This window comes from Bubalus bubalis, chromosome 10 (assembly GCF_019923935.1).
Source record: "Bubalus bubalis isolate 160015118507 breed Murrah chromosome 10, NDDB_SH_1, whole genome shotgun sequence".
In the NCBI taxonomy this organism is placed as follows: domain Eukaryota; kingdom Metazoa; phylum Chordata; class Mammalia; order Artiodactyla; family Bovidae; genus Bubalus; species Bubalus bubalis.
The window spans coordinates 17,153,238-17,176,457 of record NC_059166.1 but is presented as its reverse complement, the minus strand read 5'-3'; the positions used below and the strand labels follow the sequence as shown (position 1 = coordinate 17,176,457).

Sequence of the window (23,220 nt, the reverse complement as noted above, 5' to 3'; positions counted from 1 at the left end):
AGTTGTGTCCAACTCTTTGTGACCCCATGGACTATACAGTCCATGGAATTCTCTAGGCCAGAATACTGGAGTGGGTAGCCTTTCTCTTCTCCAGGGGATCTTCCCAACCCAGGGATTGAACCCAGGTCTCCCGTGTTGCCAAACAAGCCATGCATAGGAACAAACTTCCTCACTAAATCCATCCCTACTAACCTTTTCTTTCTTCAGATATCAGCTCTATTATCAGTTTAACAGGAAGGTTTTCTCTGATGTCCTTGATCAGGTCAAAACCCCCTCTATCGTATAAGTCCACAGAATCACATAACTCTCCTCTCTTCTTTCACACTTGTAATTCTACATGTATTTCTGTATTTGATCTCCCTCACTAGAATCTCAACTCCAAAAAAGGGCAAGAACTTTATACCCAATGCCAAGCAAAGGGCCTGAAATAGGAGTTGACCAATAAAAATTAGCTGAATGAAAGAATGAAAATATTAGGCCTCTTACAAATCAATTTAAAAAGATAAACTCAAGATTAAGAAAGAATTAAAATGTCAATTTAAAAACAATCAATAAACAAATGTTCAAGCTCACCAGTGATCAAAGAAATGTGGATATAACCTGATAGTACTTTCATAACCATTAAACATATGAAAAGGATAATACCTAGGAGTTACAAATATAGGCATTCTCATATGATTGGGACAGTCTAAGTTGGTAACACCTTTCTGGACAGCAATACAGGCATATCTTGGATGGAGACGGTTGTGGGTTCAGTAAAGTGAATAATGCGATAAAGTGAGTCATAGACTTTTTGGTTTCTCTGTGCATAGAAAGGTTATGTTTACCTTATACACACACACACACATGTGAATATATGAATATATATATATATATATACACATACACTGTAGTAAGTGGGTAATAGCATTACATCTAAAAAACAATGTACATATCTTATTAAAAATACTTTATTGCTAAAAAAAAAAAAGGCTAACCATCATTTAAGCCTTCAGCGAGTCATACTCTTTATTGGTGGAAGGTTTCAAATATCTATGAATTGAGCAAACGCTGCTTGCAAAATGGCACCAACAGACTTGCTTGGTGCAGGGTTGCCACAAACCTTCAATTTGTAAAAAATGCAGTATCTGCAAAGTGCAATGAAGTGAAGCACAACAATATGAAGTATGCCCATAAGAAAAACTTTCTGTAAATCTTTAAAAATTTACTTTTACCTAATCATCAGAAATGTACAAAGATTTAGGTAAAAGGGAATTTACTTCAGTATGTTTGTAATGGCAAAAAAAAAAAAAAATGAGCCAGGCAAATGTCAAAAAATGAGAGGCAGCTAAATAACATATGTGACAAATCTATCTCACTGTAGCTAAGTGTTTTGTAGGCCACTTAATAACAATGAAAGTTATACATGGCGAAGTAAGTGAATAAAGCAGCTTTTTATATGCCCTCTGCTTCCACTTGGAGAAGGAAATGGCAACCCACTCCAGTGTTCTTGCCTGGAGAATCCCAGGGACGGGGGAGCCTGGTGGGCTGCCATCTATAGGGTCGCACAGAGTCAGACATGACTGAAGTGACTTAGCAGCAGCAGCAGCAGCTGCTTTCACTCGGAGAAGGCGACGGCACCCCACTCCAGTCCTCTTGCCTGGAAAATCCCATGGACGGAGGAGCCTGGTGGGCTGCAGTCCATGGGGTCGCTAAGAGTCGGACAGGACTGAGCGACTTCCCTTTCACTTTTCACTTTCATGCATTGGAGAAGGAAATGGCAACCCTCTCCAGTGATCTTGTCTGGAGAATCCCAGGGACGGGGGAGCCTGGTGGGCTGCCGTCTATGGGGTCGCACAGAGTCGGACACGACTGAAGTGACTTAGAAGCAGCAGAGCTGCTTTCACTTAAACAATAAACAAAATACACACATATAAATCCACTCGTTTTTCACAGGAAAAAAAGACTAAGAAATAAAACATACCAAAGTCTGGTGGGTATTTATAGTGGTGCTTTATTTCATTTACTTTCTAAATCTATGACGAACATGTTTCACAATAAGAAAAGATTATATACATGAAAAATGAATAGTTTGAATGATGATATTTATGGTTAAAAAGAAAAATATTTCAGTTGCATTATAACCAATCAAGCAGTTCTCAACCTAGACTGCTGCTTATCAGAATTAACTATGGAACTTTAGGTCCCCATCTGAAAATTCATTTTGGTTTAACAACTATAATATTATTATTCTGGCTTGAGACTCTCACTGTGATGCTTTTAACAGTTCCTAAGACAAAACATTTTATATACTTAAATATCTTTAAATATTATAAAATAAGAGATTAGAAAAAAAAATTGATTAATCACCTGGCTTCAAGTTGGCATTAACAGGTCTGGCAGCTGCTGCAGCCATCTGTTCCCGTCGAGGATCTTGATAACTCATTTTACTGATGAATTCAATTGCGGCTTCTATACTTCTGTTATTAGTTTTCTGAAGAGCTTGTATAACCATATCCTGACATGAAGTTTAATAAAATTTAAGTCATATAATTAATAAGAAGGAAAGAACACTATAACTTCCACTAGAGAAGTTCATAATTTTGAGGAACAAGGCCTCAAGCCATAATACTAATGTCCTGTTTGTAAAACTACTATGGGGGGAGGGACAAGATAAGGGTAGGGTATTAAGAGGTACAAACTACTATAGATAAAATAAATAAGCTACAAGGTACAGCACAGTAAAAGTATAAAAATCCATACAATCTCAAATTACTAAAGAAAACAAAACAAACCCTCAAATCCTTCAAATGTTTCTTTAATATTTTCACCTTTATGTAAAGTATTCCTGTTTTCTTCTAGAGTTTTTTCCCAGATACAGTCATAATAACAGGCTTCTGAGTTTTCTCATTCTTAATTTCATTCTTATATAAACAGAGACTATCAGATTGTTAAAAACAGTATCAATCAACATACTGGAAACCACTCTTTTGCATCATGGTAAGTATTTTATTAAACATCTCTGTTGTGTTTATTAGTAAAAAACCTATATTGTTCTGGTTCCTACCTTCTTAAGAGTTTAAGGACACAAATATAGGACAAATGGCAGAGGGAAAACACTCAGACTTTATATGATTATGTCACAAAGACTTTAGGAGACTAGGTGGTATGACAGAAAAAAAAAAGGAGTTTGAGATCAACTGGAACCAAAGAGTTTGAGTTCCAGCAGCCCTGTATTATTTTCTCATGCTTAGAAGCAAAAATACACTCCAGCCTCACTTTAGAACTGAGTGAACTTTGGCAACTTAATTTAACATCTCAGAGCTCGATTTCTTCATCTGTAATTCACTCAGAATTGACATGAGGATTACACAAGAAAATACACAAAAGCACAGCAGCACAGTGCCTGGAGCTCAGATATGGCTCGTTCCCCTGTTCTGTTCCTTATCCTTATGTTATGTAAACATAAATTATACACTAACATGCAGAAAGTATACTGATATGCATTTTTCAAGAGGGAGGCAGCTACTTACTTGTCCTATAGGATTCACTATTTCAAAAACTACTTTTAAATGAGAAATGGCTTAGGAAGACTAATGGGTTGAACAGACACTTTAGGCAATCGTCTTACACGAAATGACTGGAGATGACTGTGAGGCCTAGTAAAAAACGGCGGTGGCAGAAACTTGCTGCTTACTCAAGATCTATTCTTTCTTTAAAAAGCCACTAGGATTTTGATCGACGTTTTCTTTATACCTACAGTGGCCACATGACAATTCTGACCAATGAGACAAAAACACAAGGATTTCTGGAGGAATGCTGCTATCACTGATTTAGGTACTGGTCCTTCTTGTATCCTGTTTCTTAGACAACAGATAAAAAGGTACACTGTGGTCACATTTTATGTGATCAGACTTTGCAAATTTGTAGTGAGATACAAAGGATTAGTAAGTCTCACTTTATGTGCAAATTTAAAATAATACAAATCTTATGATCCAGCAATCCCACTGTTGGGCATACACACTGAGGAAACCAGAAGGGATAGAGACACGTGTACTCCAATGTTCATCACAGCACTGTTTATAATAGCCAGGACATGGAAGCAACCTAGAAGTCCATCAGCAGATGAATGGATAAGAAAGCTATGGTACATATACACAATGGAGTATTACTCAGCCATTAAAAAGAATATATTTGAATCAGTTCTAATGAGGTGGATGAAATTGGAGCCTATTATACAGAGTGAAGTAAGCCAGAAAGAAAAACACCAATACAGTATACTAATACATATATATGGAATTTAGAAAGATGGTAACAATAACCCTGTGTACGAGACAGCAAAAGAGACACTGATGTATAGAACAGTCTTATGGACTCTGTGGGAGAGGGAGAGGGTGGGAAGATTTGGGAGAATGGCATTGAAACATGTATAATATCATGTATGAAATGAGTCGCCAGTCCAGGTTCGATGCACGATACTGGATGCTTGGGGCTGGTGCACTGGGACGACCCAGAGGGATGGTATGGGGATGGAGGAGGGAGGAGGGTTCAGGATGAGGAACACATGTTTACCTGTGGTGGATTCATTTTGATATTTGGCAAAACTAATACAATATTGTAAAGTTTAAAAATAAAATAAAATTAAAAAAAAAAAAAAGGAAAAAAAAATAATACAAATCACCCATATTAAAATTCATCAGGGAGTGCTTAACTTTAAAACTGGTTAAACCAAGTGAACTGCAAACTGTATTTATGCTATTATCACATGGCAGTGCCATCTCAGTTGGTAAGAAAACTGATACCCACCATTCTTGTTCAACACTGTGGAAACCATATCCTTAAGCGCATTAGAATTTCAGCTTGTGATTTTGATGATTAATTATTATGCTGGCTTTTATTTTTGAATTTTATTGCTATATGTTTAAATATTTGTTACATCTGTAACAAAATCAACCAAGAGTTCCTTAAGTGGAGGTGTTAATGCCTGTGTGAAAAAGAGCACCCTCAAATCAGTAACTTTGGAATAGAAGTCCTGTATGATAGAAAACATTATGTCCATATTGCTGTGCTTTGGTTTTGCATGCTTAGAAGCAAAAATATATTCCAGAGATTGTAGCTATATGTGACTCAAGAATACAGTGATCCTATTTAATATTTATTCCTATGAGGAAATTAATCTTGAAATATTTAAGGCAAAAAAAAAAAAGTGAAAACTGAATCAGAATTTTGAAGTACCAAGTTAGGATCTTGAACAAATTCTGCAATACAATGGGAAGCTATCAGAAAGAATGATTCAGGAGGCAGAAGTAAATTGCCATACCCTTTATATCACTGCAAGTATAAATAATACCATTCCTTCCTTATTTGAATAAACGAGGATTGATAAATGTCTAAATGCTTTTAGTAAAGCAATCTTGCTTAAGGGGCTACTAATGTCATAAGGTAAACAATTTTGAAATGTGTGATTGCAGTAAAGCTAACATCTTTGTAATGCAAAGCAATTCTTGTTATTATTGCCAACAGATAAAAGAACAGGGCACTGACCAATGACTTACAATTCTTAAAACTGTCTATGTTAGAAAAAAATTTTAAGTTTCTTAAAGGTATGGTGGCTTCCCTTGTGGCTCAGCTGGTAAAGAATCCGCCTGCAATGAGGGAGACCTGGGTTCGATCCCTGGGTTGGGAAGATTCCCTGTAGAAGGGAAAGGCTAACCACTCCAGTATTCTGGCCTGGAGAATTCCATGGACTATACAGCCCATTTCTCAGTAAGGGAATGGAGCATTTTTGTTATGATTCCCTATCCTGACTGATGGGTTCACAGTAAGAGTTCCATAAATACGTATTTAATGATGTGACTTAATCTGACATACACATTATCACTTAAGGGCCTTTATGGTATAGCCCTGTGCTTTCCTAAACTCCCTCTTCCTAGTACTCTGTAAGAGGAAAGTCAAAGATCAATGATTCAGCCTTCTCTTTTCTTCTCTTCCTTGTGACTAAAGGATTAGGAACAGTACTCTAAAAATCTCCATTCAAGCCATTTCTTTAATCCTCCAACTATTAACCAGGTTCTCTCCTCTACATATATTTTCTGGTGCAAATCCAATATTTTTAGAACATTTAAATATAAAATTAATAGGAAATAAGATTAATCAAATGAAGAGAATGGGCCAGAAAGAATCTTTTTTCTTCCTAGTTTTGTTGTAAATTTCCCTTTTCAAATCCATTACTATAATGCCTCATTTTTAAAATTAAACATAGAGATAGCTGAAAATGTGGTCACTAGAATATTAACAAAGTGAAGAAATTTTAAGGTTAGTTATTTTTGTGTGGTGAAACTAAAGGCAATTTTTAGTTTTTTTCCTTATATGGTTTAATTTTTAACATGGAATAGATACTTTTAAAATCAGGAAAAAAGTTACTATAATTTTTAAAGAAAATGCAATCAATGCCTGATTATTCACATTTAGTTATAATTTCCATGGCATTTTTACCTAGAATGATTTCTGCCATTTAAAATATTCACCTGAAGAATATAATCACAGAAAATAAATTTTATTAGTTACTTAAACAAAATGATTAAATAATAAAGGCTATGAAAACTTTAAAAATGAGTTCTAAAGGTAAAAATATTAAAGTTGGTATAATTAACATGAACTGAAATTCCATCAAAAAACTGAAATTGTTGGAGATTGATCAACAAGTAAATTTTTAGTTTTTGTGAGTTTAAGATTTGCATCTGAGAGTTATGTGAGCATAACTGCTTAATGATATCTCTGATTGTACTTCCTTCTCTGTAACATAAGCTTAAACTTCATATCCTTAGGGCTATCATTTCAACAGCCACTCAGCTCACCATAGCAACTACGACACACAAGCAGATGTCCTTACTCTGACCCCACCTGTGGCTTTCCTCACCTGCACTTTGGCTCTGACTTCATAACCTTTTAAATCTCAGAACCACAGGAAAAAACTAAAGAAATATTAATTATTTTGCTTCAATAACTGATGAAATTGTAAACAACATTCTTTGCTTGTAGAATGTACATATTTGTATGACTCATTGGAAAAGACCCTGATGCTGGGAAAGATTGAAGGCAGAAGGGGAAGACAGAGGATGAGATGGTTGGATGGCATAACTGACTTGGTGGACATGAGTTTGAGCATGTTGGTGATGGGAGGTGGTGATGGACAGGGAAGCCTGGTGTGTTGCAGTCCATGGAGTCACAAAGAGTTGGACATGACTGAGTGACTGAACTGAACTGAACTGATGGTAGTTGGTGGTTCAGTCGCTAAGTCGTGTCTGACTCTTGTGACCCCCATGGACTGTAGCCTGCCAGGTTCCTCTGTCCACGGGATTCTCCAGGCAAAAATACTGGAGTGGGTTGCTATTTCCTTCTCCAGGGGATCTTCCCAACCCAGGAATCAAACCCAAGTCTCCTGCATTGCAGGCAGATTCTTTAGGGACTGAGCTACCAGGGAAGCTCTACATATTTGTATACATAAATAAATTCTCAAAGGCAACATTAAGCAGTATAAGGTAAAAAAAATTCTTTTGTTTTTAACAGTGCTTACCTCATCAAATCCAGCAGCTTGCAAGTCTTGAAGCATTTGTGGATTAACTTCCGAAGGACTCCGACTTGTTTCATTTGCAAATGGTTGTAGAGAGTTTCGAATTTCCAGCAAGGCTTTATGATGCATCCCAAACTTGGGTGGATTTCTGACTTGCCGCGGATCTTCAGCTGACATTTTACCCATGTTTTGCTCGGCCTTAGCAGCATCCGATGGTTTGGATAAGTTCCTAAGGGATTCCCGAATTTCTTGCAGCATCTGCCGACTGCTGCCAGTGTAGTTACTGGCAGGAAAGGTCTTAGGCCTCATTTGTCTATATCCTTCTGGCTTTTCACTCCTCTTCATGAAAACATCTATATGTATAACCCACACAAAAGACTTCTTTAACAGCTACTTGATTGAGATTCAGAGCTTTCCCTTGAGCAAAACTTAAAAAAATCTTTTGCAGAAGTCCCCGGGAATGTTACAATTCTTTACAATCTAAATAAAAAAAATAAATAAACAAAGCTATAAAGTGACTGACTGATAAAGCAGTGCCATGCACAGCAGGTATCCCCTTATCCAGGGGTATACCTTTTAAGACCACAAGTAGATGCCTGAAACTTCAGATAGTACCCAACCCTGTATATACAGTAGACCTCTGAACAACATGGGCTTGAAACGCATGGGTCCACTCATATTTGGATTTTTTTCAACAAATAGGTACTACAGTACAATACAATCCAGTGGTTGGTTGAATCCAAGGATGCTGAATGGAGGGCTGACTGTAAAGTTATACTCAAATTTTCAATGGCACAAAGGGTCGGCACCCCAGCCCCTGAGTTGTTCAAGAGTCAACTGTACTATGTTTTTCCTATACATACATAATTATGATAAAGTTTAATTTAGTAATTAGGCACAGTAAAAAATTAACAACTAATAATAAAATAGAACAACTATGGGAATTCCTTGGCAGTCCAGGGGTTAGGGTTCTGTACTCTCATTCCCCAGATGCCTCAAGTTCAATACCAGGTCAGGGAACTAACATCCCACAAGCCGTGTGGTGCTCCCTCCTCCCCCCTCAAAAAAAAAAGATTTATTAACAACATACATGTAACAACATGAATGTAGTTTCTCTCTCAAAATACCTTACTGTATAAATGTTATGTCTTGACTAAGCACATATCATGTACTGTGGTGGTAACTTTCATAGTTTGAGGTGCAACAGCAAAACTAGTGCACATTTCTGTTTTTCTTTTGCACAATCACAATTTTGTGTATAGAAGATTTCTTCTTATGGTAGATCTTAAAGTCTCAGCACATATTTTTTTTTATTAAACTGAGAACTTTCACTTTAAACAAGCACTTGATGGCTTTTCTTTGGCATATCTGAATTGCCAGCATCACTACTCTTGTGCTTTGGGGCCATTATTAAATTTTCTCAGTATCTAGGTTGCACTTCATTTATAGCCATCTAGGCATTCCTTTAGTTTGGGTTTCAACTCCAAGTTAGCCATCATTTTACTATTATTATTTACCATTCCAAAGATGGTTCTCCTTAATAGAGAGAAAAAAAACAAAATAAGAATAGTTTTGCTTCTCTATGTCAGGATACATTTGCCTTCCATTCCCCTAACACAGAAACTGGTAAATACAGGCAGTGCAGAAGTATCTGTTAAACTAATAAATGCAAGTAATTTATTCCTTTTACTCTTAAGAAAATACAATTTTGTTTTTTTCCATTATAAAAAAAAAATGCATCCTATTGAAAAAATTCAAATATCATGTAATTAAGTAAGGTAGAAGTCCTTCATAATTCCCTCCCTCAACAAAGAATCACTGTAGTAGGCTGAATAATAACATCCCAAAAGCTAACCACTTCCTAATCCCTGGAATCTGCAAATGTTACCTTATTTGGAAAAAGGGACTTTGCAGATATCATTAAAGGATCTTCAAAAGGGGAGATTATCACAGATTATCCAGTTGAGCAAGTACATGCATGAGAGGCAGGGGAGATTTGATAGACAGAAGAGATGGAGGCAATGTGACCATGGAGGCAGGGACTAGAGGGTGCAGCCAGAAGCCAAGGAATGCTGGCAGCCAAACGAAGATGGAAATGACAAGGAACTGCTTTTCTCCTAGAACCTCTAAGGAACAGTGGCCTCACCGATGATTTAATTTTGGGCCAGTGACACTGATTTTGGAATTTTTGCCTCTAGAACTGTAAAAGCATACATTTATGCTGTAAGCTTTCAGTTTTATAGTAATGTGATTGGGTTGGCCCAAACCCAAACAAACTTTTGGGCCAATCCAATATATAAGATGAAGGAAAGCAACATAATCACTACTTTTTAAAATCACTATTATTAATACTGCATATTATAATATTTTTACTCTTAATCAAAATGGGATGACAACACACAAAATACATTATTCTTTTACATTATCACGTGAATTTACAAGAAAAGAATGTCATGTTGACCAAACTTAAATGACCAAGGAACTCTTTCCTCCACAGCATTTTATGAAATTCATGCTCTGTGTACTATACTTTAGAAAATGCTGAACCAGAGAGATTAATTCTAGTCCTATATTTACAAAGGACTTTGGTCTGTCTAATCAAGGCTATGGTTTTTCCAGTGGTCTTATTTGTATGTGAGAGTTGGGCTATGAAGAGGGCTGAGCACTAAAGAATTGATGCTTTTGAACTGTGGTGTTGGAGAGGACTCTTGGGAGTCCCCTGGACTGCAGGGAGATCAAACCAATCAATCTAAGGGAAATCCGTCCTGGATGTTCATTGAAGGACTGATGCTGAGGCTGAAAGTCCAAAGCTTTGGCCACCTGATGTGAAGAACTAACTCCTTGGAAAAGACCCTGATGCTGGGAAAGATTGACGGCAGGAGGAGACAGGAAAGACAGAGGATGGGATGGTTGGATGGCATCACAGACTCGATAGACATGAGTTCGAGCAAGCTTCGGGAGTTGGTGATGGACAGGGAGGCCTGGCGTGCAGCAGTCCATGGGGTCGCAAGGAGTTGGACACAGCTGAGCAACTGAACTGAACTGATATTTAACTCTGTACTTTGACAATTACTCAAATGTAGTTACTAACATTCCTAACATCCAAGTGAGTGCACAATAGTCATAGAAATGACTGAGTTCTGGGATATGTGTAATTGTGTGTTTTAGGTTTACATAAATGAATAATTAGTTTACACTTTTTCATATACACATTGAAATATTATACTTGTGAATAAATATGATGCCTGGAACTTCAAAATAATCTGATTTTATGATGATTTGGATGAGACAAAAGTAGTGATAAACTGATTATTGTTGTAGCTGGGTGACGGGTACCTGAGAGTTCACTGTACTATTTCCTCTACTTTTGTGTACACTTGAATTTTCCAAAACATGTTGAAAGTTAAAAAATAAAGAAAAAGAAATGACTCTGGATCTTGGAATGGTTCTGCTACAAATTATTCTTTTTCAAATACAAAGTACACTAAAACACACAGGATTTCTTTAAAGAAACTATCAATTCCATGTAACAATATCGTTTCAACATTAGCTTTTCAAGGGGAATAATAGAAACATAGTTTTTTTTTAACTTAAAAACAAACTGGAATATAATTGTTTTACAAAGTTTCTATATTTAAATGTTCATTTCAACTACAAGATGATCTATATCACCTGACTTCAGAAATGGTGAAATGGAGGAAATACGGCATATATTTATTTTCAATCATTGTTTGTTAATCTCTGTGGCAGAGACTATACTAACATGCTGCCCTCTATTTCCCAGATTAGTTGCCAAAGCCCTGCAAGTGGATGTCTGTGAGTCAATTCTGGGCTGAGGCAGTTGAAAGCTGGTGTGGTTCTCCATCTGTCATTTTCCTGCTTCAGTGACAATCTAGGTGACATTTTGAGATGGCAGCCTCCTATTTATGGAGGCACTGTAGGTCCCTAAGCCACTGAATGGCTTATTACTGACTCCCATGGGGCTCTGTGTGAGCAAGATAGGAATCGCTGATGTGTTAAGCCATTGATATTTTGGGATTTGTTACCACAAAACAGTTTAATATTATGTGGCAATAAAGACCATCCAAAACAAGCAGAGTCTATTCACTCAGAGCTTTCTACAGGAAGGGAGTTAGCCACCATCACTTGTGTTTAGCAGAGACTCAAAGGCAGGCATGGGAGTAGGAAAACTTTATACTGATAAAAGAGGGAAGACTTCAAGTATGCTCTACCATAAGGAAGTTGGAGGCCGGCTAACTAGAAGTACAGCATCCTGATTGCTTTGGGAAGCATATGTGGTTTTCTCTGCTCAGTCCTGAGGCAAGGTGACAACTACTGATCAAGACTTGCCTCTCTGGGACTACTGCCACTAACACTGCATCACAGTTCTACTTTCATATATGATCTGGCCACTGTGTATCTGTATACATAGTCTTTCATTATCCTAATACAGAAGTTGATACCCAGACATGAGGTGCTGCTATAACACAAACATAACGTGATATTGGCTAAATGGCCAGGCCGAGGGCTTCAAGGGAACGATACTGGAGGCTGGACAAATGGAGAACCATGTTTCACAGTAGCAAAATATTTGATAAAGTGACTTGCCTGTTATAACTTACAAGGTAACAAGGAGTCCTACTGAACTTGTAGTTCCACAAAATGAGTTTGGAAAAGAGAATCTTAGAAATGTATGTAGGCTGCTATTGGCTATCTGGCAAAGCATTATAAATAAATGATAAGGTCATGAAAGAAGCAGCTTATTTGTAAACAAAAATAGAAAGGGATAGAGTTCAGAAATTTAAAGTCTTGCAGAACTGGAAAAGCAGCTTGCTTTTAGACCAAAACATGAAGGGAAAGAATTGAAAGATTTTGAACGCAGATGCTCACTGAAACCTCTTAGCTGACTCAAGTACCCCAGTGGCTTAAAACAAACGAAAAACAACATTAAGGGTATGGTCTTCCCTCAAATAACCAATTGAGAAGAGAAATGAGAGTTCTTAAATCTTTGGATGAGGTTCCTAACACCTGTGAACTTTTGTATGGTTACTGACACATGGAACTGACTGGAACTAAACACATCAGAGGCTTTCTAACTTTGAGGAAACTGTTTTGTTAACCATTCAAGCTCAAACTAAAAATACTTTCAGCTCTTGGGCAACAAAACAAAAACCCTTGGGCTCTTAATTTCTTTGAGCAGTGACTTAGTCAAAAAGATTTGCACCTTCCAAAGAGGAATATTTCCCCAAAGCTCACACTTCATAGGCGACCAAGGATGGAAAAGGAAAAAGAACTCCCTGGTTCTTGGAGAACAATGGCCAATGGTAACAGAGAACAAAGGATGAGGCACTTCCTCCCAGGAATCTCCTCTTCTTCCAGGGCTGGTTGCTTTCACAAGATCTGCCTGTGGAGGTTTTAAAATTATTTTATCAGAAACTGCTATTTCCCATTCTTCTTTTCCTTTTTAAAAAGATTTACTTATTTGTTTATAGCTATGGTGGGTCTTCATTGCTGTACTTGTGCTTTCTCTAGTTGTGGCAAGCAGGGGCTACTCTCTAGTCATGGTGCAAAGGATTCTCACTGCAGTGGCTTCTCTTTGGAGCAAGGGCTCCAGGCACACGGCTTTAGTAGTTGCGGCACGCGGGCTCTAGAGCTCAGGCTCAGTTGCTCCCTGGCATGTGGGATCTTCCCACACAGGGGATCAAACTGGTGTCCTTTGCACTGCAAGGCAGATTCTTAACCACTAGACCACCAGGGAAGTCCCTCATTCTTCTTTTCTAATAGTAGTGCTTATTATGGCCCTCCTGTCCTTGTTCTACCATTGTGTACACGGTGAGTGAGAGGTAACAGAGAGGATGACAGATAGCCAGAGTGAGGATAACTTCACAGATCTTGGACCAAGAGGAGCTATATTTGGATCTGATGGAGAGATTACTGGACATACGGAACACAGGACCTGTGTTTGAATCTAACTACTGCTGCTTAGGGCCCAATATGCTAGCAAGAGAATAACAAAGTACTATGAATGTCTTTCTAGGACAGAAAGTATAGTGTTTTCTTGATTCCAGGATACATGCTTTTCCACATTTTAACATTTTTGAAATTGAGCATATCTTAAAATCAGTATTAAAAGCAATTTGCCAGCTCCAAAGCAGAGAAGATCTGGAACAGCAGAGAACACACGTAACTTGGCCATAAGTAAAAGGTCAAATTTCCTTGTCACTTCAACTGCATTATCTAGACCTTTGATTAATGTTCAAAATGTCTTCAAAAAGATTTCACTATGATGTAACATTATGTAATCAGAAACTGTCATCCAATATGCAATGCAATTAAAGGCATAAACAGCTGTCAAATTTTGGTGAGATCACAGAATTTTCATAGGAAAGAGTCTTTTATGAAGGACAAGCACTCAGACATGAAATATCTGTCAGAACCTTTTGAGTTACCTTCAGGAGTTGTTTAATTTCTAGCAATAACTCACTCAACTCAGGAAAAAACCATCAAAAAACCTAAGAGTTTAAGCAAAAAGGAAAGAAAGACAAAACTCCAGTATTCTTCAATATGCCTCATATTATATACTCAATCATAAAGACAATAAAGAGGTTGAAGATTATTAGCTAGGGTTATAAAAAGCAACACACCACCATGATGTTATATGAAGCCCAAAGTAAATGAGAAGAATTCCAGATTCTGAATGTGAATAAGGCTGAGGTTCAAAAAAATTGAAAGGCATACAATTGAAGGGATAAATGTATGCCACTGAAGGTTAGTTAAAAACCATGTTTATTTCCTTTGCCCTGAAAAACTGTTACTAAACAGACTGCTTGTTTTAGACTTATTAATGGTATCATAGAATGGAGGAAATTGACAATTCAACCTCATCTTTTAAAATAACTATATTGAATTACTTCATGTAGATGTATCATAATTTATCTATCCCCTACTGATGGTCCTTTAGGTTATTTCCCATTTTTTGCTATTATAATGTTTTAAACACTGATAACTTCAACTGTATTGGTAATATTCCAGTTCTGAGGATGGGCGGTGAGTTCATGGGTATTCATTTTATTATGCTTCATAGCTTACATGTATACACATGTTCTTTGTACATATAAAAGTTAATAAAAATTGTGGCAATAAAAATTCTTGTGTTGGGACCTCCACTGCAAGGGGGCATGGGTTAGATCCCTGGTCAGGGAACTAAGATTCCACATGCCATGTGGTGGTATAGCCAAAAATAAATACATAAATAATGAAGTGCATAATTCAATTATTTTAAGTAAATTTACAGAATTGTAACCATTGAAACAATCCACTGGGGGGGGAAAAAAAAACTTTGTGTGCCAATTATTGAGCATTTCTCTTTAAGATAAATTCCTAGAAGTGGAAGGAATTGCTGTGTCAAAGGGAATGAGTATTTAAAATTCTAATACTTATTATTTAGGTTGCCTTCCAGAAAGATGTACTAATTTACAAGCCCTCCAACAATGTACAATTGACCCTGGCATTAACAAATGTGAAAGTGATATGTGAAAACTCAAGAAGTAGAGAACATTTTTAAAACAACTCTTCAATACTAAACAGCTTACCTCTTTAATCCATACCACACTGGTGCCAGATGAGTCTTTCTAATATATAGTTCTGACCATGTTACCTCACTACTCCAGAGCCCTCAATGATTCCTTTAGCTTAGTAATTAAAGCCAGAGATCTGGGTCGAAGAGCAGGGTACAAATCCCAGTTCTACTAGTAACTAGCTTTGTGATCTTCAAATGTGGGCAACAGTCCTATTTAAATAGGGTTATTTTAAGCATTAAATAAGTTTAATACATGTCAAATGTTTAGAATAAGTGCCTGACTCAATAAATGTTATTATCTTCTTACTCTCTTCACCATCTTACCCACCCAGATTCTCCTGGATGTAACAGACACTCTAATCAAACCAAATTACTTGCTCTCAGCTAATGTACCTTGTGCTTTTCTACTTTCATGTTCTTACCCTTCCTGTTCACTCTTCTTGGGAAAACCTCTGCCATATTTCTTCTTGAAGAAATGAAACCCAGCCTTTAAGGTACAATTCAAATGCTTCCTTCATGAAGTTTTTATTGAAATGTTAGTTGTTATCCTATCTGAACACACTTTGCACAGTCAAATAAAACTTATTTTACCTGCTAAATCACAAGAGCATAAGATGTCTTGGGAAAAAAAAAAAAAAAAAAAAATATATATATATATATATATATATTCTTCAGATGAGAAGATCTATCCAGAGAGGTAAAGTGGCCTGCCTAACATCATATAGCCAGCTGGAAGTCATGCTAGAAATGGACTCACCATAACCTGAACCAGTCCAGGGCTCTTTTTATCATACCTACATCTTGAGTCTTCCTAAGGAATTATGATTGACATTCTCTGAAGGAATTCTTCAATTTGTTAGACTGGACAGACAAAACCTCCATTTCTTAGAAAGTTCAGACCTTGATCAAATGTGCAAGGACCTACTGTCTAGCACATGGAACTCTGCTCAATGTTAGGTGGCAGCCTGGATGGGAGGGGAGTTTGGGGAAGAATGGATACATGTATATGAATGGCTGAGTCCCTTCGCTGTTCACCTGAAACTATCTCAAGATTGGTGACTGGCTACACCCCAATACAAAATTAGAAGTTTTTTTTTAAAAAAAACACAAAAAACAAAAAAAACAACTTATGGATTATAACTGTTCCTACTATCCAATTATCCAACACTTGAAAGTCCAGCTTGCTAAGAGAGTTTTCTGATGTACACAAAGAACAAAATGAGCTCCCTCCATACCCTCCCCCCATATCTTTCCCCCTGAGATTCAAAGCTTAGTATGAGTTCCATTTTCCAGGGATAAAAGGACTGCATTAACAATGATGTGCCCTAGATTTCTTCCTTTTACAATAAATTATCACATTTATTTAAAAAAAAAAGTACAAGTGTAAGTCTCAAAAAACATCACTGATATCTTGTCCAGCTTAAAAGAAGTATAGATGCCATTATAGCAAGAGATTTCAAAGTGTTACCTTAGGTGGAATTAGTTTTATAAAAAGACAGCATGTCTCCATACTTTGACTAAATCAGTTACGAGAACAGCAACAGTAATATGTACCATCTTAGCAGCAAAGCCTCAGCTGCTCATACAGCAATATTCAAGAATCTCTGCATATTGATGACGTTTTCTCCAACTCACTTTCTAAGAACTAACTTATCAAAAGTGAAAACAATCACTATATTTATCTTCATGCTGAAAAAGGATTGCCATTTATACTTGATAAAAATGTTGACCAATGACTAAATTACTTTTGCAGTCAACAAAAATCCCCCATTAATCCAAACACAATATCTAGAAGGAAAACTAAATCATCAGAGTGGAAACTATTCCAATTCTACATTTATGCAGAGTAACAAGAAGAAGCATTAAAAACAAAAACACAGGGACTTCCCTGGTGGTACAGTGGATAAGAATCCACCTGCCAATGCAGGGGACACAGGTTCAATCCCTGGTCCAGAAGATTACAAATGCTGCAGAGCAACCAAGCCTGAGCGCCACAACTACTGAAGCCCATGCTCTAGAATCCCAACAAGAGAAGCCACCACGATGAGAAGCCTGCACAGGGCAACTAGAGAGTAGCCCCGCTCTCCACAACTAGAGAAAGCCTGCGGGCACAACCAGAAATATAAACAAACAAAAACTTAAAAAACAAAAACCGAAGAACCTACAGAAGGAAATCTATGTATCATATCAAAAATATGTAGCAGAAGCATTTGTTATTTGCTTTTGAAGAGTGCCAAGTCATATTCAATAAATATTCAAGCACACAAAAAATGTGCCTTCCCTGGCATGTACCATGATCTAGTTTCTTGCAGTAGCAGCTGATCAGGGGAACACAATGCTATTTCTTTTACTGTTAAATCAGTCAAATTCCTCCACTGCCTTAGGGAATCAACAAGCTCATTTTACCCGTCTGTCAACTTATTAAATCACAAATGTAGACACCTTAGCAGAGAATATTCATTCCAATGATAAGAGTCCTACCTCTTCTTCCACATGGAGTTAATGTGATAAAAAAAAAAAATTCTTAATCTCCAATATATAATCCATAAAGGCCTGATAAACTTCTGATTCAAATCCATTTCCCAGATTGGAGTGAAACATTATTTGTGCGTGAGATTATACTTATTTCTTACCAGATTTATGAATAACTTCTACCCGACATTATATTTTGAGTAATATGAACATACTGGTCAACAGACATTAAATTTTGCTCCCTTAGAGAAGTACTTTCAACTGAAGAAAACAACTTTCAATTGGAGAGAATGGAGTGAAATCAAGTCATCTGAGAGTCATTCTTTGTGACACAAATTCTTTTTGAAGTTATACTAAACAGTGTCCCCTTAATTTCCTTTCCTTCCTTTTCTGTGTTTATATACATACTCCTACTCCGTAATGATCCCTCCAGCTCTCCTAACCCTTCCAACTATGTACAGTACCTTATTTACAGAGGATTGTAAACAGAAGTTCGCAGAATTTGTTCAAGGTATATAGCATCTGGTTCCTCTGGGATGAAAGAACCGTGGCTCTTTTGCTGCACATTTCCTTCAGAACCACCTTTCGCTTTTCCCTCCTTCCTAAATACCGCTGACCCGAGCGCGCTGAGGGTAAGGGTGGAGGAGCGAGGGAAGACGGTCCGCGCAAGGCCTCCAGCGGCACAGGTCCCTCCCAGCCTAACCTGAACCTCCAAGGCCGCAAAGCCCGGGGCTCTTCCTGCAGCCCCGGGCGCGGCCAAGCCTCGCTTCCCCAGGGCAGGGCTCCTCTCAGGTCCGTGCAACTTGCCAAATCGGGCCCGCACCGGGCCGCCGCGGCCCGCACGCCCACAGCAGCCCCTGGACCCCCGCCAGCGGGGATGGGCGTGTGGCCCCACGGCCACCGCCCCGCCAACTCCGGCTCTGGAGGAGAGAGTGCGCCCCACCCGCTACGCCAGCCTCGGACCTACCTGCAGGGGGACAGCGGGGCTCCTGGACAGCGGCCACGGGCTCGAGGGCGGGCGCCAAGGCGGCCGGAGCCCTTCCCGGGGACCCTAAGTATCCCCGAGGGGGCAGGGCGGACAGAGGCGCCGGGGGGCTGCCGCGGGCCAGCGCGGCCCGTCGCGGAGGTCGCGGGGACCTGGCTCTCCCCTCAGCACCAGGCCACCGCCGCCGCCGCCATTTTGCCTTTCACTCGGTGTCGCCGCCGCCGCACTCCCTTGCAGGTTTCCCGGATGTGGGCATTTCCCGGCGTCGCTTGCGCGGGGGCCGAGGACTGGGGGCTTCTGCCCGCCTGGCGGCGGGGAGAGAGCGCGCCGCCTGCCGCCTCCCTCCCTCTGCGGTCGCCCGCTAGTCTGCGTGTCCTCCAGCTGCGTCGCCCCCGCCTGGCGCTGCCCAGGTGACTCGCCCAGTCTGGTGGCGTCAGGCTCCCTCCTCCCAAGCCCACTCAAGTATTTCAGTGTCTCTGTTTTATTATATGAGCTCTTTGTGTGGCCGAATATAGAATAAAAGATGCGTATCTGAAGGATTTTATTTCTCAGAAGGAAACAGCAGTGAGTTGCCCTCTGAAACCTAGCTCTGGAAGTTCAGGATTCGGGATTTCTAGAGACTTTGAAATAACTAGAATTTTGCTTAGCACTTTCCCCGAGTAAATCGGTGAGTTTAAGAATTTGCTGAATCAGCCGGATTAATATATTCTCGAACCGGGACAGACTAGGGAGTTTAGAGATTTTGATCGGCCAACCGAATCGGTAGAAGAGGAAGTCATTATTGCAGTAATTGGGATAATGATGACTGCGAGAAGAGGCTTTATTTGTTAGATTGAATTAAAGTTTCAGATAGGATCATTGAGTTTATGTTTAAAGGTCCGTTCCACCCATTGTACAGAGCCCCTTTGCCAATTCTGCTTTTAGAAAATATATACAGTTAGTATTTTCAAATATCTCATTCTTTTTTAACTAGAGGAGACTAACTGTATTTGTTTTTAAGACTTCTTTTTTTCTGATGTTGAATTTGTTGTTGGCTACTGTATGGAGAAGTTCAAATGTGAACTTCTCTGTTTAACTCTGTTAAACTCTGTTTAACTGTTAAAACTGTTTAACTCTGTTAAAAGATGACATTCCAGGAGAGGTTGGTTGAAAAATCTATATTCCACGGTCACAGAGTCTGTAGAAGATATGACCCAAAGTGGCTCTAGGTCTTAACTGTCTTCAACTGGAGAACTAGGTAACCTGCAGGGTATCTTTCAGCCTCAACATTCTGTGACTAGTGTGAATCTAATACGTTTAGGGGCCTGCTTGCCCTCTGTGGGATTATGTATCTGAAAGAGCAGACTGCCCTCTGAACCTTGTCACCTGTCACCAACCCTCAGAACTTAAGTTCTTCATCTCTCTAAACCTAAAGGTGGATTTCTCCGAAAACTACTGTCTTTGGGAAACACTCCAGGATAATTCAAGGAGCTCAGGAAATTTCTCTCTATATTAAGAGGTTTACTCCTGTGAAGCCAAGGGAGAAAAGAGCAGGGAAAGAAGAGAGGGAGTGCTCAGGAGAGAAGAACAAACCACCAAGATGAAAAGTGGCGGAGACTGGGAGGGGGTGGAAGTGAAAGAAAAGGGAAGTACCTCCTAGGAGTGCTGGAGTCTAAGAATGACAATACATGCCATTGTGTTTGCAGGTATTTTTGTGATGGAAAACCCTTGGTCCAGCTTTGGCCTATTCAGTTCTTCAATGCTTCATGGAAGGTTATTTTTTTTATTTTTTATTTTTTTTATCTTCCATGGAAGGTTATTTTGCTTTTGTTGTTGTTAAGTGTAGTTGATTTACAATATTGTGCTAGTTTCGGGTGTACAGCAGTAATTCAGTTCTAAATGTATATATTTTTCAGATTATTTTCCATTATAGGTTATTACAAGATATTGAACGTAATTCCATGTGCTATACAGCAAACCCTTGTTGTTTGTCTATTTTATGTAGAGTAAGTTGTCTCATTTTGTTTTTATCAACAAAATATAAGGGGCCAAATGTCATATTTGGGTAATTATAGGAACAGAGGCGGCACACGTGGAAGAAGTCTGCAGAGCACTGTGGTCCTGAGAACACAGGCCTTCCCAGTTCATAGTATCTTAGGGGAAGGTTCTGAACTGTGAGTAGCCATATTCTCTTCAGTTCAGTTCAGTCGCTCAGTCGTGTCCAACTCTTTGTGACCCCATGAACCACAGCATGCCACGCCTGAGTGGAGAATTGTGTTCCACCTTCTTGAGAGCAGAGAATCTAGGTAAATTATTTGGAATTCTGAGCAGATTTGTCTCTCCAATTTTTTTCAAACATTATCAATGTGGACTCATGGATATTTCTTTAATAGCTTGGGAGTTTTTAAAATTGATCAAATTTTTCCAGCTTTGGCCGTTAAGAGCTCTTCCAGTTAACTTCTGTGTCCCTGTGACATACTCCCAGTATTGTGGGCTTAAAAAAACAAAAACAACAAAAACTTTCTCACTTTTTGGCACTGCAAAATGCTCTAAACTACCTGGTTTATTTCTTGCCCTCCAAGGAGTCTTGGTTCCTTTTATTGGGAGAATGTTGTTAGAAACCAAATCTGGTCTTGAGTTGTGCTCATTGCTACTGAGGTATCCTTGCTTGTAGGATCTCTAGCTAAGAAATTTTGGTTCCATACTATGCAGGAGTAAGGTCTGTGTTTTGATTTGTTGCAGCTAGTATTTTACAGTCTGGTATTAATTTAAGTTTAGCTTATTTCCATGGCCTGTACAAAAATTGTTTTGAAAACTGATACATATCTGATGGCTATGTTGGGCTGTCAACCATTCTTCCCCCAAAGTCCAGTCATGACAGTTTGTTTATAATTAAAATTTTTTACCTGATCAGCTAGATTTTAGTCTCTTCTCCCTAATTCTGTCTTCTCACCCCCACCTCCTTTGTGGCTTTCTATTCTAATATAGTGAAGTGTTGAAAATGTTTTGATGCTAAGATGACTGTAGTCGAGTATGTGTGTGCATGCTCAGTTGTCTGACTCTTTTCGACCCTATGGACTGTAGGGCGCCAGGCTCCTCTGTCCATGGGATTTTTCCAGGCAAGAATACTGAAGTGAGTTGCCATTTCCTCCTCCAGGGGATCTTCCAAACCCAGGGATCAAACCGGAGTCTCCTGTGTCTCCTGTAGGTGGATTCTTTACCACTGAGACTGTAGTCTGTTAGTTATTTTATTCTGTATTGCCACTTAACGTTAATTGTGGTTCAGAATGATACCAATGAAATAGTTTAACAGTTGCATATCATAATTTGGTTCTACTCAGATTTCATTTCTGTAAAACAAGAGCACATCTACTGCTTCAGATCATCTAACTAGTCTGAGCTAGATATCTTGATATAAGCTTAAATGAAGGCTTGATATAAACTATACACTAATGAACTTAGTATGCTTCTTAGACAAGATTCTAGAATGGATTATTAAATGGATGATGTTTCCACAATACTGTGAAATAGAAGTGTTATTCTCAAGGGACAAGGAATTTTTCAGTTATGCCAAAATTTGGATAGGATGATTCAAATGTGCTATAGGATGGCTATAGCACAGGTGTTTTTCTCACAGTAGCCTTGTGAACAAGATAAATGAATGGGGCCGAATGTCAAAAATCAGGCTGGTTTACAAATATTTCAACAACTGCAGCTGAATACTAATGACTCGCGTATCACTGATACTTGGGAAGACTCTAGGAGTGTGCCTAAGCATTATAGTCCATTTAACCCAAGGGGATGAAGGTGCAGCAAGCATGCTGGGCAATTCTAAAATGATCAGCTTCTGCAGAAAGGACTGAAAGGTGATCATTAGCTCTTTCCTAAAGTGAAATAATATTTGTCTTCTTAACCAGGAAGGATGTACCCATTGCAAGAATCAAAACCATTGGCGTTAACTTTAGGGAAGTATGGTTTAGGGAGTATCAGGTGTGAAAAATTAAAGGTGTAAGTTAAATTAGCAGTCTAATTGAACAAGTATCAAAATAGTTAGAAAAGGCTGAGACAGACACTACAAAGGAATATTGTACCCAGAACCAAGATAGATTTCTGTCATACTCTTAGCAAGGCAGAGACCACTGGGGAAGTATTCATTTTGGAAGTCACACTTTAATGGTGGTCTTTGGCAAATGAGGCATTTTTTTAAAAAAGGGAAAACATAATTGTGAATTTAATTTAGTTCAGACTGATTCAGGGCTTACTATTATCAGATATTGTGTTAAACAACTCAGAGATGGGCCCTGTTCTTGGGCTTATGGTCCAGTAGAGGGAGACAGGCTGCTCAGCAGAGGGCAGTAAGCACAGTACAAGCTCTGCACAATGGGCTTTTGATGCAGAGTACAATTTAGCCCAGACTGTGAAAGAGGCCAGTGAAGGGTTTCTCAAGAAAATGACACCTAAAAGGAGTTCAGAAAGGTAAGCCGGATTTAGCCAAAAAGGGCAAAAAAGGTGGGACAGGGAACCCTGCCCACAATAAACCACTGAAGAGATTTTAAAAGTTTACCCCAAAGCAGCTACAATATGTAGTTTTGAATATCTGAATATATGGTGAAAGAAACTAAATTTGCTTTCTGTGGCTCCCGAGTAAAGAAG

The 23,220-nt window shown here is 38.7% G+C and overlaps 1 protein-coding gene across 2 annotated transcripts in view; it reads right to left on the bottom strand.

The window, feature by feature from the left end:
* LATS1 (large tumor suppressor kinase 1) overlaps positions 1-18,994 on the bottom strand; it is a 35,785-nt gene extending 16,791 nt beyond the window's left edge. The window contains exons 1-4 of one of the 2 annotated variants that reach the window (XM_025294403.3): positions 18,571-18,994; positions 12,777-12,956; positions 7,556-8,032; positions 2,350-2,497 (exon numbers count right to left, since the gene is read on the bottom strand). In XM_025294403.3, the coding sequence (XP_025150188.1) occupies positions 2,350-2,497; positions 7,556-7,897 (490 nt within the window). In that variant the 5' untranslated portion in view covers positions 7,898-8,032; positions 12,777-12,956; positions 18,571-18,994. The remainder of the gene's footprint in view (positions 1-2,349; positions 2,498-7,555; positions 8,033-12,776; positions 12,957-18,570) is intronic. The other variant, XM_025294402.3, reaches the window with a different exon arrangement.
* Between the last annotated feature and the right edge of the window lie 4,226 nt (positions 18,995-23,220).